The following is a 17,249-nucleotide window of genomic DNA, read 5'->3' on the forward strand; positions in this document are numbered from 1 at the left end:
TATTTGTTCAGAGCTGTTGCTTCCTAGCTTCTATTTGTAAGCTCTGTGGGGGGAGGGAACAGAATCATCTGATATTAATCTTCTGATGGGTGACTAGAGACAATCTAACTAAGGTTTTTTATTTTTCTTGTTTCAGGGATCTTGTCCATTGGCTTGGCAGCTGCATACTACAGTGGAGGTACAGTGGCCCTGTTGCTGCTTGTTAAGGATTTATTTTCCTTGGGTTTTTTTTACTTTCTACTCTTGATTTTTCACTGAGGTTCTTCTAGCATTTTTATATTTTTCTGTGCTGACCTCTTCTGCTTCTTCATTTCCCTAAGGTTGCATTGATAATCAGATCATTAGTCCAGTCATCAAGTTTTTATTGAGCACCTTCTGGTCAGGCTTTCCCAGTTCCTGACTCTTCAACCTTCAGTTGTGTATTTGTCATGTCAAACTCAACTGGAAATGGAGGCCTGTACATGAGGCTGTAAATTGACTTAGTTTTAAAATGTAATATTATCTGTTTTTTATATTTTTATTTGTTTTGATAAGTATTTCCCATTTACATTTTAATCTGTCTCATCACACCTGAGAGTGTTGTGGGCCTATGAATCTGTGAGCTGCGTGTTTGTCACTTCTGTTGTACATCATCAAGAATATGACTAACTTTGCTCACCACATTGTATTTTGTTTCTATTAATAATTGTGTGACACCCATTGGTATGGAGATGTTTAAAGATGAATTTTAATTTATCCAGGAGGGATTTAATGAATTTATATGTTTTGATGCCTTTTTTCCCTCTTGACCCACATTAGAATTAGGATTAGAAGCCTAGTGTTCTTTTTCTGGCTGGAAATTGGCCTACGTGTGATATAACTCTATTTTGGTATGCTTTGAATCTCTTCCTTCCTTGGAATTATCCACTTATCTTCACAGGGAGCCTGAGTCTCAGACTGTAAGGGCATTTCTGCTCATAAAATCACAGGTTCTTAGAGGTGAAGGGACCTTAGATATCATCTAATTCAAACCACTTCATCTTACACAGACAGAAATAAGGCCTAGAGAGGGGAATTGACTTACTCAGTATTACATATTAGCAGTGCCAGATCCATGATCTTGTCTCTTGGTACATTGTTTTTTGTACCCTACTGTATACCCAAACATAGAACTAGATATGTATGAGACTAAATAATTACACATTTTTCTTTTGGTTTTAAGTAATGAGTTCAGTGCTTTAGATTCCAGGATTCTTAGAAATCCTCTAAGCTCATCCTGATGTTAAAAGGAAGTTACTTAGACTGTACTAAGTTATCTTCAGTATACAATGCAGTTTGTCTGCAGGCTATGCTCTGAGTAGGTTAGTAATAGGACATTAGTCTTTAAGATCTACAGAGAATTTTTCCTCCCTCCCTCCCTCCCTCCTCCCCTCTTTCCCCCACTGAGTGTAATTGCTACTGCTGTTTAGGAAGGTACTACAATGGTAACTGCCCCATGGAGTGGGTGAGAGGAAACTTTTGTCTTTCTGGGCTTGTTTGCTTTCAGTTCATTGTTGGCTTCTCCTTTTTGCCATTCATAGCTATTTACTCTGGGTATTTGCTTTCTAGATAATCTAGGCTGGAAATTCTTCTATGTCACAGGGTGTCTATTTGTGGCGGTGCAGAACTTAGAGGACTGGGAGGTAAGGGCTAAAGTAAACAGAGGTGGTTGATGGAAGAATTGGGTGGGAGGCTCCCCAGGGCAGGAGAAAAGCCAAGTGCTCTGTGTGGATTCAGGGGGAAGGTCATTATTGACTGAGGGACATCATGAAAGATTTCATGAAAGAGGTGGTGTTTGAGTTGGGCATTTTAGAGGTTGGGTAGAAATTTAGCAGATGAAGAGGGGAAGGGAGGGCAGTCCAGGATAAAGACACAGAATATAAAAGTGCAGGGAGCATTAGGGGACTAGAGAGTAACCTTGTTTGGCAAGAGCAGTCTGTGGAGGAAATATGCTGTAACTTCTTAAGAATCCTCCATCATTGTTATTGTTTTTAGTGGCAGTTAGGATTAGAGGATGCCCATTAACAAATCTGGGACTATGAGAATCTGTATTGTGCTGTTGTACAACTTTTGCTTTAATCTAAGAATAAGTTTCAATAATGATCAAACTCTGTGCCCGAAGATATTTCTCCCGTGTCTCAAGGAAAGGTGCTCCTTTTGAGATTTCAGGGCATTGTGCCTCCTAGCACCACCAGTCAACTTCTGCTTATTTTCCTCAGAGTTTTTTTTACTTGTGTAAGAACATGATGCTTGCCTTCTTCCTAAGGGAAGGATGGATGAAGTATTAAGAGAGAGCTAGGGCAAAGGCTGAATTGTTCTCTCCCAAATCATTAAACCTATGTGGTCATTTGAGAGCTGCAATTCTGTCCTTATCTTCTCTGCTGAAATCCACATTGCTCTCTGATATCTTGGTAGTTTCTGTTGTTTCTGCAATAAGGATGATTATTCTGGCTTTGGCTCCTTTTTCAATCCCCAAATTAAGGAAATCAGACTTGTAGGAGAATGTTTGGCTTTGTTAAGTCAAAGTGTTGGGATTTTGTCTGGGATGGGTAGATGAAGGATATTTTTCAAGTTCTTTTCCTTATTATTCCCCTCTGAGAAATGTGTTTGCTTTTAGAGTAGAAAATAATATCTGACATCAGGAAATCTACAGTGAAGCTGAAGGATTAGGGAGATAGTATGGGACTGGGAACTGTTAGTCATAATCTTTAAGTAGTAGGGGAACAGTTTTATTTCTTTTCTGGAGGTTTGAGTGAAGTTAGTGTGTTTGCTGAGCTCAAGACCTAAAGGTCTTTCACTATTTTTCCAGGAAGCCCTATTTGACAAGACTACTGGGAAAGTAATCTTGAAAACATTTAATCTCTACAAGAAAATACTGACGGCTTCTAGAGCATGCCAGGAACAAGGTAAGGGTCGTGTTACATATGCTTAATTAAGTATTGGAGTGGGATACAAAAGGGCCATTTTTGTTTATTAAAGAGTCTTTTTGGTTAGCTAATCTAGAGTTTTCAAATTGACCTTTTATTGAACAAGGTGAACGGAAGTCCTTAGGCTCATAGATTGGAAAGAAATTCATCTAGTATTTCCCGCTTTTTTTTAGAAGTGAGGGATCTACACCCCAGAAAAGTAAGGGACTTGTCCAAGGTCACATAAGGCAGAATGAAGATTTAAACCCAGATCTTCTAATGCCAAATATACTTTTTCTACTGCACCACATGGCCTTCCATGTTCTTAGGTATTATGATTTGGCCTATGAAAACAAGGTCTGAAAACTATTCTTTTGCAGCAGTATGAATTTTCTAAACCCAGTTTGGCCATTATTGTCTCTTTTTACTTTTATGGGCAAACTATAATAGCACTAAAACTGCTTGGATATTATTAATCCTATAGTCAAGAATGAAACTGTTTGAAGATAATGGAGATTATTAAACCTGTAGTCAGGAGTTAACTTTTTTCCCCTGTTCTATAGAGACCTTGATGGCTCCCTGCATGCAGGCACCTGGCTTTAAATATTGTCTAAATAAGTATCTGATGCCATGTTAAGCTCATCTTGCCTTGTAAAATAGAAAACTGTAGCCATGGGGGCATCAGGACCTGGAGGACACTTAATGGCATGTTAAAACTTCCTTTCGGAATCCTAACATTTATCAAGAATTTAGAGGCAGGGGGATGAGAGAGATATGATATGGTCCAGCTAGCTTAGTATCTATCATCTCCTTTCAACCCTATAAATTTAAAGAGCAAATGAGAGAGGAGATTCTACTATCATAATTTGCAGTCATATGATATAAAAGAAACTCCTGAGCCTTGCTATAACTGTCCTTCGCTCAGGGAATGTCCTGGTTCCTGGTTGTATGTCTCTTTTCAGGTTAACTCTGTTTTGGAATCTGGTTTTTTTTTGCTAACTCACCATAATAGTTCATTTAGGATAACTTCAAGCAGTTTTGTTACATGTATGCACTAAATCTACTAGCTTAGAACCTTCTTTCCTTCTCTGTACCCATCTAGTAAGGCTGAGCTTGGATAATCATGAACAGGTAAAGTGTATTCAGGTCCATTGACTGTTCTTAGAGGCCTTGTCTAAACCTCTCATTTTACAGATGAGGAAACAGTCCCAGAGGGACTAAGTGACTTCCCCAGGTCCTTTGACTCCAAATGTGATGTTCTTTCTATTATACCACACTGTAACTCAAGGAGGAAGCTGAAACAAATGAAACAAATAAAAAGGCTCTCTAACTAGTACATATGTGATTGGGAACCAGAAACAGGTTTGCTTCTCAGTGGAAGAATAGGTCAGTTATGATCAGTGGTTTTGCTTTTTGCTGTAATAGTATTGTTTTGACTCCATGTTTGGGAGAATATGAAACAGAATCCTCTGGCATACATTGGCCTGAAAACACTGAATATTATTTAATAGATTGAGAAACAGAGGTTAGTGAATATTTCCTGTTGTTCCTGGGTACTTTCCAATGACTGAATTTCTTCAGACCACAGAATCTCATCATGTTATTGTTGGAAGGAACTTTAGAGATCAGAGAATACACCTCCTCATCCACAGTTGAAGAAACTGAGGTCCAGGGAGAGGAAATGACTTGAAAGCTCGTGTGGAGTCAGGAGTGGGATTCAGTGCTGTTTATTCTCTTGTTGAGTGAAATATGTTTACATTGGGGCAGCTAGGTGGCACAGTGGATAGAGTACCAGTCTTGGAGTCAGGAGGACCTGAGTTCAAATGTGGCCTCAGACACTTGACACTTATTAGCTGTGTGACCTGGGCAAGTCACTTAACCCCAATAGCCTTAAAAAAAAAAAGAAAAAAGAAAAGAAATATGTTTACATGGAGTTTATGAAAGCTTCAATTCAGAGCTCATCTGTTTGAGGCTTGGGAGAGGACCCTTTTTCATTGCCATTATCATTCTGTGGTATCTTCTGAGATTTGACATTATTACATGACTATTAACTGTTCTTATTTTTTCAGTGGTGGTTGGACTGAATGATATTCAGGATGTGAATGTCATAGAGGAGAAAGTTCGATATTTTGGGAAGGGCTATACAGTGGTACTTCGGTTTGCAACAGGTTTTTCCCATCCTCTTACCCAGAGTGCAGTGATGGGTCATCGGAGGTAAGACAACAGTGTCTTGGGAATGGGGTGTAGCTAGGGGCAAGTGGTGAACTTCACCCCCACTGTCAGTGACATTTAGGTTATATATGTGTCTACAGCAGCTTAGAACTTGTTTTATTTTGGATCTTCCTTCAAGTTATTGACATATGTGTTCCATTGTCTCTAATTCTGTTTGGGTCATTAGCACCCACATTAGCATCCTACAGGATTATAGGACTTAGAGTTGGAAGGAACTTTAGATACCATTTGGTTTCAAACACCTAATTTTACGTATTATAAATAAGTGACTTTGGTGAAGGTCACACATAAAAAATAACTGAACCAGCATCTGAATCTAGATTCTTTGACCACAAATATGATGTTCTTTTAAATTTACCACACTACTCTGTTTAAAATCATGGTTGCTGTTAATACTTAGACTTTCTAGCTGCCCCCTGAATCATTTATTTATTTATTTATTTTTTGTGCTTTGTAATTCATTCCAATGGGTGTGCCTTTTGGATCCCACCTGGGATAGACTCTATTGAGAAAGGGTAGTGTTAGAATAGCCTTTTTTCCTTGGAGCTTTCCAGTAGGTGACTTCTTGTTACTATTTTTTGAGTCCTTGAGGAGTAGAATGAAAACAAGAACAACTATCACCATTTTACAGACAAGGAAACTGAAGGCCAAGCAGTAGAGACATCTGCATCTAGTAGACCAAATTGGCCTCAGGTTAGGCATATGCAGTCTTTCATTTGAGCAAAGAAACTGAGAAAGATGAAGTACTTAAGCATAAGCTTTGTGTAAGAGCCAAAGGTTTGGCACTGCCTATAGTAAAAGAAACCTGCATTTCATAATGAAGCCTCAGTAAAGCTGTGTTGAAAGCTAAATTAAGAGCGTGGTTACACAATCAACTCTAAAGCTGTCATCTTCCTAGGTGATTTTAAGTCAAATATGCTTTTTATGTTTCCCTCATACAACCTTTTGACTCTTTAGGGCCTGTGTTGAGGTGGGCAATAAGGTGTTCTGGGTCAAGAGACAGATTGAAAGTGACTCTGTTCCACTTCATGATTCCTTTTTCATTGCAAAGCTTTTATTCCTTGAGGCAGGTCCTAACATTGGCCTGCATTGACCCTAAAGTTGATACACAGTGGAGTCTTTATTTGCTTCTAAACTATTCTAAAAAGGAAGAAATCAATGGGTAGTGGTACCTCATTTCCTTTGAGGTTCACTTTTGGTTATAACCTTCCTACAAATAAATCATAGATTGAAAGAACCTTTTTATCTGAAAAATTTACTCTCTTAGAAGTCCAACAGGCTTCATAGCTAGTTTAGGCTCATACTGTATCCTCTCTTTTTTCTTATGTATGGGGAAACTGAAGGACAGGTTAGCAGAGTGACTTGTCCAAAGTCACACAGCCTGTAGCAGGACCATCAGCATTTCCACCCTCAAAGTTTGCCTGATCCCACACATTGAGGCAAGGGGAAGTAAGAAAAGGAGCAGGAATAGAATGAAAGGGAGATGAGTTGTTGGAGGGATTGGGGGTGAAGAATGAATCTGTTGCTTCAGTTTTCCTGGGCTGTTGTGTATATATGTAAAGAATTTGGGGATGGTCTTATGTGCCTTGGTATAACTTCAATTCTTCCCCTTCCTTCTTTCCACTCCTTATCTCAGTGACGTGGAAGTGATTGCCAAGCTTATCACCAACTTCCTGGAGCTGCACCAGCCAGAGAGCCCCAAAGACTTGTCCCAGAGCAGTGACACTGAGGCCAGTGATGTGGATGACCCCCAGCAGTAGAACTGAAGTTTGACAGGGCGGCCTGAGCCACTGAGTCTGGCTGCCCTATTCTTCCTGCAGCTTTTGATACTTCCTTCTTTCCTCCCTTTTCCCAGAGCAGCTTGCTTGGCTATATTTGGTTTTCATATTGATGTGGGTTGCTAGCAGAGGGATCTATGTTTTGTTTCTGCTTCTCTGACAAAGCTCCCAGCTCACCAGATTGGATCTTAAACCATGTGGCCATTTATTGAGTTTGTCCCTTCCTTCTTATTTGTTGTGTAGTCACAGAACTTAAAGGGACCTTAAAGACTATCCAGCCCTCTCATTTTACAGAGGAGGAACCTGAGGCTGAGAAAGGGAAAGTGACTTTCCTTTCGTCATACAGCTTAATAAATAGAAGAGCTGGGACATGAACCACATCATATATAACTCCATTGTTCTCTCCACTATACCATGTTGCCTTATGCCTCTCTTTCAGGAGTGGGAGATTAGGCTGACATGTCTACTCAACTTTCCTCACCTAGAGTTATCTGGAGAGGTCTGGGCAAAAAGGTTCTTTGAAAATTTTGCTTCAGAGATGAAAAGCATGAAGAAATACAAAATGAAAGAAGGCCTTGAGAGGAATGAGATTGGGGGAGGAATGTGAATGTCAACCATTTGGAGTTACTTCTGCTGAGCAGGAATTCCTAACCTGATATCCATGGGTCCATGGATAGATTTCATGGGACATTTGAACTTAGATGGGGAAGAAAAAAAATTACATACCTATTTTCATTAACCGCTAATTGAAATTTAGCATTTCTTTCAATTATGAATTTTTTACAAAAACCCAGTATTCTAAGAAGGGAGTCCAAACTACGTACTTCACCATACTGTCAATGAAGTCCATGACACAAAAATACTTGAGAACTGGTCTAGAAGCATTTGAATGTACTTAAAATCACATCTACAAAAATTGCTGCCTCGTTATGGGACCAAGTGAGGCAGCTGGTAACTTTGGTTGTTAAATATTTAATTGCTTCTATGAAATTTTAGGGAGCTGACAGCCCCAGCTCTTCAAAGAGGGGCTTGAAGTGATTATGTGGCCATTGCTGGTTGGAGATTCTGTTCTTTGTATACCGTTTAAATGTTTTGTCTCTGGAAATCATTAGGAAGCCAAGTCTAATCTCAGCCTTCTCAAAAAAATTCTCCCCAACTGGGAAGCACAACTGTACAAGTGCTTAAATTAAAGGATCCTATGAGAGGCCGGAAGTCCCAGCTTTATACCAGCCATAGATAATGAAACCCTGCAAATGAATTGAATAGGCCAACTGAGAAATAAGATCTCTTTATACCTCCAGCTCAGGTTCCACCTCACTTAAAGAGGCTGAAGTGAGTTTTGGGTGGGTATATGTAGCAGCAGAGTGTGCCTAACTGTAGCTAGGTATGTTTTGGGGGTTATGAATAAATGAGGAAGTTTTCCAGAGATCTCACAGCAGCTGCCCTTTTTTAACCAGCCTGTCTTTTCTTCTGTCTATGGTGAACCAAAAGGATAGAGTGTATACTGGAACTTGCAACACATGTCTTATGAGGGGCCTCCTTAGTGCATCCAGCTCCAACTTATTGTAAATAGGCCTCACAGGTGGATTATTGTGTAGAATCCTTCCTGTTAGATGTGTGCCCAGTAGGGAGATACTGGCTGCTGGTTGCACATTTAAGTATATTTGAGAAGTCTCAGGTCTCATTTTGAGATCTGTTTTTGCCAACTGTAAAATCAGGTCAGAGAAAGTAACCTTCCTTAACTCTTCCTTTACTTCTTGGGCTTCAAAACTACAAGGCTTATGAAATGAATTTTTAACCAAAGAAATATTACTGTCAGTCCAGAAGGGAAGCCATTTTAGATAAATGGCAGAGAAACTGCTCTTCATTAACTCATGTCAGGTTCTAGAGATTTCATTCCCCGAGTTACCTTTTTCACTTTCACCTTTTCTAATAAGCTATTTGGGGAAACTTGTAAGTGGGATAGAACTCTGGCCAGTGGGCCCAAGCCCAGAAAAACTGAATGAACTGTAGGCAGTGAGACTGGTGGCTTCTGGGAATAGGGTTTGAAAGTTCAATTCCTGAACTGGCATAAACTCAGACCATGCTCATGAGACCTGGCCTGTTTTCTTGCATGTTGTGATGCCTTAATAACCATATTTCCTCTGACTTGGCTTGGATTGGCAGAACTGGGGTATCTGCTCTGCAGCTACTTTGTTTGGCTTAGTACATTTTTTTTTTCTTCAGAAAAGGGTAAGTGTGTTTCTGTGTCAGGACAGATTAATCCAGGATGGGCTAAGTCCTATGTAACATAAATTGGTTTCACTCTTTACATAGCAGCATAGATACCTTTTGTAATTTGCCTTTGGCTGATTCTCTTAAGAAAGGAGTAACTCAGCTAATGGGATTCTCTTTTCCTGCATTCTCTTTTCTAAAGAGTAAAGAAGGCCCAGTTTTAAGCCTACAAAGATGTGCTCGTCTAGAACTTTGGTAATTTGTTGTCCTTTCTAATCTCAGCATCTTCACTCCCTTGTGACTCAATGGCTAGATGTCTAGCTCCCACAGAAAACAGGTGTGGGGAGGAATCTTGGAAGTCATCAGATTTCTTTATGAGAACTCTGAAGACCTGGTAGGTTGTTGGTTTAACACACTGGGTTTTAGTTTTCTGCCCATCCCTGCCCCAGTAGTTTCAGCATTATTTTATGTTTGAGGGTTAGAACTTTGCCAGCTACCACGTCTTAACAATCAGCTGCTAAATTAAAACCCCACTAGGTAGGTGAGACTCACTGCCCATTTCATTCTGGATATTCATAGCAGATTACGTCTGTGGCAGGAATTAGCTTCTAGGACTGAAGGAAATGCACTGGGTGTGCTAGATAACTAACACATTACTGCATGTGGGATGAAACACCTATTCCCCTAAAGTGAAAGATGGATTGTGTAGATTGAAGGTTGTGTTTGGGTGGATCCATCACAAGTCTGTGTAGTCACATAAAGAGGTCATTACTTGTGTGAGACTGAGAGCTGTTCTATTCTGTGACCACAGTTGAACCAGATATTTTATATGTTTCCTGGTCATAAGGTACAGTGAGAATATGAATATCAGGGCATAGCCAATTTCTGTTGAAATGGCTGAAGATGAAGTGAATTAGTCTCTTCAACTTACATTTTACTAGATAATCAAAACGAGTAAGTGAAATCCAAAAAACATTTTGAAAGCTTTTTAGTCATTTAACTCATAACAATTAGCCTTTTTGCCAGTGGCCTGCACACACCCATGTCAAATGCTCTTGGTAATTGACAATGGCAGGGTAGATAGTAAGAGAAAGGCAAAAGAACTTTCCGTAAGCTGGATAATTAGTCCCTAAGTAATTGAGGCTTGACAGTGACTTCTTCATAGATGAATCCCTTGTTCAGATGAATGCCAAGGGCTCTGCCATTGTACCTATCTTGGTGAACTTGGTCCTGACATTGACTCTGTGAATTAATTATTCATTGATTTACCTAAAAACACACAGAACCAGTGGTTTACCTCTGTACCTGAAGCTCTTATTGGAACTTTTTTTCGTTGTGTAGTGCTGAAGGCTGATGGTTATTTGGGGGGCTTTAGAAGAATATATTTTACTTTTACATACATACTTTTAGAAGAATATATGTCTTGAATAATTTTCAAATTTTCCTATAAGCCTGCTATTTCTTAAGGCATGTGGAAAAGTCACAAGAATTACCTCACACTTCAGGACCTCCTGTCCCTAGGAACTTCCCTCTTATTATAGAGAGTGGGAGGTGGGCTTCTGGGAGCTCCGCCCAGATCCTCCACCATTTAAGGAAGGCACTCTGGGCATTTTCCTCATCATTTTCCACCCAGCTGCTTTCCTGGACTTCATCATCTCCAGAAACTGATTCTGCAAGATGAAATCAACCCAGAAACTTATACCTTCTCAGATCATCTTTCCATCCCAGCTGCATGATATTATTGTACTAGGCTATTCCCTCCTTCCACATTCTGCTTTTTATGTGTATTCTCCCCCATTAGACTGTGAGCTCCTTGAAAGCAATGCGTATTATGCCTTTCCTTGTATCCTAGGCTTAGCACAATGCCTGGTGCATAATAAATGTGCTTAATAAATGTTTATCGACTGACTTTGAATTATACCTTTCAACCGTATCATGGCATTTCTGTAGTTATACTTTCTTAACCTTCATCAGTTTTCTTTTTGAGTTAAGCAGACTGTGTCTTGTTGCTACTGAAACACAAAAGGATTTATACTTGACCAGGTGTGCTTTTGTATGGCAATGACAAAAAAGGTATTGGTGTTACAAACATTCTCATGTAATTCAGTGAAACTCAAATTGTGTGTGTAGCTTCCCAGTGCTGCAGAGTTCCTTTCGGCTCTTAGTCTTTCCGAAGTTGGTAACAGAACACTGGGGGTGGGGGTTTGGGGTTGGCTTCTTTGCTTCTGAAGCAATTATGTGGCCAGTAGAGTTCAAACTAACAAGTTTGTGTAAGTCTACTGGCTGTTTTTCAGCAACTGCCCAGGAATAGTCATCATTCTTGATTGGAGAGAAAAGGTAGATTATATTTAAAAAACACAGCTGCTGGAGCTTTTCCAGTGTTATAAAGGAAGTCGTTGTCAGTGAACCATTCTTTCTGAATGTGGCTGAGAAATCTTCCCTGTCTCTGTTTCTATTCCTACAAATTCTTTCACTCATTTGACTGGGCTTCCATTCAAACATTCTCGAAGTCTAGCTTAGGCACTCACATACTCACATTATGTGATTACCATTTACAGTTTCTTAATTTCCCTCCCCAGATATATTTTCCCCAAAAGCTGACCTCAAAGGATTACAGAAGTTCTTGGATTTGAAGAGACCTTAGAGATCATCTAGTTCAATGTGTTACCTGAACAGGAATCCTTTCTACAAGATCTCTTAAGAGATGGAGTCTTCTGTTTGGAAATCTTGTATGGGGGCAAGTAATCCAAACTAATGTAAGCAACCTCTTTCATTTTTGGACTCCTGTCAGGAAGGTTTCTCTTACATTGAGGTGATGTCTACATCTATGCAGCTTCTACCTATTACTTCTAATTGTGCCTCCTGGAACCAAAAAGAATAAGTCTTACATGTAACAGGCTTTTAAATACTTGACAATAGCTAGCTGTCATGCCCCCTTAAGTCATCTCCAGGCTAAATATCCCTGGGTCCATCAAATCCCTGTATGCTACATATAGTCTTCAGTCTCTTCAACATTTTTGGTTACCCCTCTGTGAAGGCACTATAGCTTGCTGATGCCTTATTTAAAATGGTGTACAGAACTGCATACAATATTCCCAGTGTGATCACTTTAGTGCCCCTAAAAAGATTCTATACTAACTCCCCACTGCCTTTTAAAGCAGATAACTAAAGATTGGCAACTTCTGTGGTGTCATACAAAAACCTACAGCAAAGTGGGAATAGGTGGTAGTTTTTCAAGAATGATAGTAAGGAGGTGGTGGCAAGTCTTTCCTCCTTCCAAAAAAACAAAAAAACACCAAAACCAACCCAACCCAAAACACTTTTGTATGAGGAGACAATCCAACAGCAGTTTCCCATGCAACAGGGATGGAATGAAAACTCATTGAACTCATCCCCCTCTTCCCCCCAAGTATCAAGACAGATTTTCAGAGCTCATCTAGTCCAGAGGTATTTAACATGCAGGCTGTTGGCCACAAGATCTAGCAAAGCAAAACTTGAATGCAACTGAACCAGATTAAACTGTAATTGGTAATGCTTAACAAAATAAAAACATAGTATCACAGTTAATGTGTAATTTTTGAAGTCAATATAGCCTACTGAGAACTATTTCTATTTTAGTTTGGCACTACTGATCTAGTCCAATCAACAGCTGAACAGGAATTTCCTCTCTAATATTCCTGACAAGTGGTACTCATCCAGCTGCCCTGTACTGGAAGACCTTTGGTAATGGAAGACCCCACTGGAAGGAGCCCATTCAGCTTTTGGAAAGTTCTAATTGCTGGCAGGTCTTTCCTTTTGATCTAGCTAAAATATGCCTCTGCAATTTCTATGCATTCATTGTTTCTAGTTCTGTGTTATCATTCCCCTACTTCTGGAAGCTCAGCCTTCTCACCACCCCGATCATTCTTCTCTGGTAATATTCTGACACTTTAGTAGGTAAAGAGGATAGAATATACTCCAAAATATTCTGGGAGGAAACTGGAGTGGTAAGGGGCCTCCAAAACAAATCTTATACAATTTATAATTTTGCCTAGAGTCTGAGAGTGTTATTGAAGTAAAAAATCTTAACTGTAAATTTTGGACTCCTTGTATATAGGATAAAGTCTAAACTCCTGGAGGACAAGGTCTTAAATTCTTTATATTCCATCAGTAGAGAACTGTAGTATAGAAACAGTGGTTTCTGAATAGTAGTAACTTGATTGTAAAACTATCACCAAAGGCACAAGTACTTAACCTTCTGTGGGGCTTCAGTATAAATATGAGTACCAGGGTCTAGTCGAGGACCAAGCTACAGGTTAGATGAGAAGAGGATGCTTATTTCAGAGTGATGGACTGTTATTTGTTCCTGTCCTCAATCTAGCTGTGGTTTTAACAAGCTGCTTCACTGTAAATGGCCCTGAACATCAAGAGGCCCAAGTATAGATAGAAGGGAAAATAAGTCTTAGGAGTAATTTCTATCAATAAAGAGTGCTTACTCTATTACATTAAGAGCAATAGGTAGAATGATAGTTTTTCTTTTTAAGTGGTAAATTGTAATCGGTATTAACTATAACCTATACATCTTCTTTTACTTCTTCAAATTCCTTCTGTTGATTATAGTTTTTACTGTGCTACTGTTGGTAAAGGAAGTATTTAAACTTTCTGCATTTGTTTTTGTAAAGGTGCCATGTAGTGGAGAAATATTCCTTTCTGTCCCCATCCATTAATCACCAGACATCTATCATATCTGTTTTTCAGTTTTTTTTCAGGGTGTTTCTTGTTTAGTTTGTCTATTTCACTCTATAGTTCAATTATTTTTTTCCTTCAAGTATTTCATGCTCTTTTTATGCATATATTTCAGTATTAACATGATTTATTTATAGTGACTTCAAGTATAATGTAATTTCCCTGTTTGTATTTTTTTGCTTTTTTACTTTTACTACCTTTTTACTGATGCCCTGTGGAATATTATTATTGCCACTTCTAATTTTTTGGGTTCACTTGTGGCATAATAAATTCTGCTTCATCCCCTCATGGTGATAGCTTTTAACACAAGATCCAGTATCATGCCTTCACACCTCAATGTCTCTTTTCAGATTCTGTCCTACCATCAGATTTTTCAATTATATCCATAGGAACCCTCCCCTCAGCACTGCTTTCATGTAGCAAAGGAGTGGTCTTGGCCATCTGTAAAAATCCCCATTGGGTAAACCTGCTACGTAAGATGGGTCACTTCCATGGCAAAAGTGTTAAGACTGAGCTGCTATTGCTGCATCCAGATCTTGCAACAGCTGCTGTAGCTTCTGGATGGTGGGATGGGTGTTTTCTTCCAGCCACTCCTCTACTGCATCTGGGTAGAAAATTCTTTCAAGTGCTGCCTGCAACTCCTGGATGACAGCATTCCACCTGGTTAGGAGACTGAAGGGAAATGGAAAAGGTTGACTATGAACCTGACATGTGAGTACTCATTAAAAACATGAAATACTATGGGAAGATAGCCTTTTTTTTTGTAAGGCAATTGGGGTTAAGTGACTTGCCCAGAGTCACATAGCTAGTGAGTGTTATGTGTCTGAGGCCGAATTTGAACTCAGATCCTCCTGACTCCAGAGCTGGTGCTCTATCCACTGCACTACCTAGCTCGCCCTGGAAGATAGCTTTTTAAAGGGGAGTCAAGAAATAAAGTGAGAAGCATCTGGAGCTGTTAGTGTCTAGCACAGCAAAGCAAAAATGAATGAATTCATCTAAAGAGTCTTAAGGAGTGTCTGAGTTTAAATTTTGGCTCAAAGGCAATTTTAGCATAAAGTCAGGAAAACTGACAGACCAGGTGCACTGAGTCTGGCAAGGGAGCTAGCACCACTACCTTACGGCATCTGGCTGGATGTGCTGGATCATAACTGGGTGAATCATCTTCCTCTTACGGTGGTAAGGGCTGAACCAGCCTGTCACATACCTGTAAATAAATGCACTAGGGTTGTACTCAAGAGTCATGTGTTTATTATACAAGGCTTTATATGGCCTCTGACAAGACTGAATCTGGCAGAGGCTGATCTGTGCATCTATGTTTTGTTCCCCAAATAGACTGGGTACAGTGAAGGAAGGAAGCAGAATTCATTTCTCTGGAATTGTTCTACACTCAATATTTGCTCGTTAATAACAAACCTGTTCCTTTCTAGCAGTTCATCCACAGAGCGCCTTAGGTGAAAGCTGACTTGAGTGATCAGGGTGAAGACATCACTGCCAGGGAAAGTCCCAGAGCTTTCACTAGTCAGAGAGAAAATCTTCATCAATTTCATAACTATCAAGAGTTTAGGGCTATGAGACAATGGAGTAAGAATGAGATTAGTAGGAATTGGTGGTTTTACCTCATAAAACTGTTGATTTCCAAATCTGACATCCCTAGGTACTGCTCCACTATTTTTTTAACATGGTCAGTATAACCTCCTGAAAGAGAAGCATTTTCTTTAGCAAAGGGAAGAGAAAGAAGCTCTTATACAAGAGTATGCAGAGAAAGCTCCTATTTTATGAGAACTTATTCCTGTTTATTGGCTTGGATGGGAAAGCTGTTTAACCCCTTGCTCAGGACTGGGGACATGAGAGAAAACTTTGGACAGTTTTTTGGGGGCAACTCTCCAATCAGGTAATTCCTCTCTCCTTTGTTCCCCTTTAAGAAAACTATCTTGATATTTCAGGTCCCTTTCTCAAGGGCTATTTCCTACAAGTAGAATTTGTTTTAATTTCTTGGACTATAGGCCTCCAAAGATCTGGCTTTAAGCTCACAAGCCTACTGACAAGATCCAGTCTAGTGACATGTACTGAAATTCAACCAGTATAATAAGTCTTGGTGAGATTTTCCCCCCTCCCTTTGAAAGGCAGCACAATTGCTTAGCACTTATGAAACTGTCCCACAATCTCACCCCCAAACTCAAGCAGACTTTCCAATTTAAAGTAACTCCCTTCATGAAGAATTCAGGGTAGTGGGGTGGCTATGTATTTCTTGTATGAAAAGGGAAGGCCTAGGTGTGTGTGGGAAGCACTCCAACATGGCAGAGTGACTGCACACACAGCTGATCCCCTGTATTCCTGGGAGGAAAAAACACCCCCAAAAATGGATTCTAGGAAAATCCTGGGGTTTGTACTTCAGGATAAAGAGGAAAGTAATACACTGTACCATGTTTAAGTGCCTGCAGACATACTGCTAGGGATGGGATTCCCACAGGAAGCAGCTCACAGAGAACAGAGAAGTGGTCATATCTGGAATCCACCAAAGGAAGAAACATTTTTTAATATTGGGAGGGAACTACGGGAGGAATCTTACCTTCTTCCCCTTTGCTCAGGACATTAGCCTCATTCTATCTATACTTAACTAAGTACCCAGCCTGGGGTCTGTGGTCAGCCACTTTAATAAGGTCAGCCATTTTATTAACATCTTAGACTTTCTTGCCCTCTTGATTTTTTTGCCCTGCCTGCCATTATAGTCCCTAGTCTGGGGTCATTTCCCCTTTCCCCACCCATCTTTTCTGATCCTATTCTGTGACTTCAGATTGTTGCTGGAGAAAATTACAGAAGTGTGCTCACTGGGCTCACTACACATTCATGTCTCCCTCGGCTGGTTTGTTTTTTTTTTTCTTCTTGGCAATCTTTTTATTTCTAACTTCCTAATTCCCCAACAATGCAGATGTTTTAATCCTTTCCTCATCAGTTCTCCCTCTCAGTAGATAAATTCACTTCTTATTTTACTGAGACAATTAAATGCAGAATTCCTACCACCTTGCTTTGTCTTAAGATATTTATTATCTACTACTCCTTCCTTTCCTCCTCTCAGATAAGCGTGGTCTTCATTTCCAAATTTCACTACTCCATCTATGGCCTTGAACCCCTCCTCTTCCGTCCTTAGAAAAGTTGCTCTGTTAATTACTTTGTGTGGTCTCTTTACATTCGACCTCTTCATTAACTCTTTGCCTGCTAACCAGTATCTTCAGATTTCTTCTATCTTGGAAAAAAAAACCCAGCAAAAAACATGACTTCAAGATGCTTCCACCCTGTCACCTTCCTTTCCCACCTAAGTTCTGGAAGAACTGATCTTTGTTCACCGATTCATTTTCTTTGTCTTCCTCAGTCCACG

The 17,249-nt window shown here is 39.7% G+C and overlaps 2 protein-coding genes across 7 annotated transcripts in view; one reads left to right on the plus strand and one right to left on the minus strand.

Moving 5' to 3' along the window:
* The window catches only part of LOC114026786 (cytochrome b-245 chaperone 1), a 19,329-nt gene extending 6,782 nt beyond the window's left edge, over positions 1-12,547 (plus strand). For both annotated transcript variants that reach the window (XM_027840509.1, XM_027840513.1), the window contains exons 3-7: positions 137-178; positions 1,588-1,661; positions 2,828-2,924; positions 4,994-5,138; positions 6,793-12,547. In XM_027840509.1, the coding sequence (XP_027696310.1) occupies positions 137-178; positions 1,588-1,661; positions 2,828-2,924; positions 4,994-5,138; positions 6,793-6,916 (482 nt within the window). In that variant the 3' untranslated portion in view covers positions 6,917-12,547. The remainder of the gene's footprint in view (positions 1-136; positions 179-1,587; positions 1,662-2,827; positions 2,925-4,993; positions 5,139-6,792) is intronic.
* A 95-nt stretch (positions 12,548-12,642) lies between these two features.
* The window catches only part of HEXD (hexosaminidase D), a 40,773-nt gene continuing 36,166 nt past the window's right edge, over positions 12,643-17,249 (minus strand). For all 5 annotated transcript variants that reach the window (XM_027840464.1, XM_027840459.1, XM_027840472.1 and 2 more), the window contains 5 exons: positions 16,296-16,378; positions 15,490-15,568; positions 15,287-15,388; positions 14,988-15,077; positions 12,643-14,545 (listed from right to left, as the gene is read on the minus strand). In XM_027840464.1, coding sequence (XP_027696265.1) covers positions 14,377-14,545; positions 14,988-15,077; positions 15,287-15,388; positions 15,490-15,568; positions 16,296-16,378 — 523 coding nt within the window. In that variant the 3' untranslated portion in view covers positions 12,643-14,376. The remainder of the gene's footprint in view (positions 14,546-14,987; positions 15,078-15,286; positions 15,389-15,489; positions 15,569-16,295; positions 16,379-17,249) is intronic.

This window comes from Vombatus ursinus, unplaced genomic scaffold (genome assembly GCF_900497805.2).
Source record: "Vombatus ursinus unplaced genomic scaffold, bare-nosed wombat genome assembly UNPS02004704.1, whole genome shotgun sequence".
In the NCBI taxonomy this organism is placed as follows: domain Eukaryota; kingdom Metazoa; phylum Chordata; class Mammalia; order Diprotodontia; family Vombatidae; genus Vombatus; species Vombatus ursinus.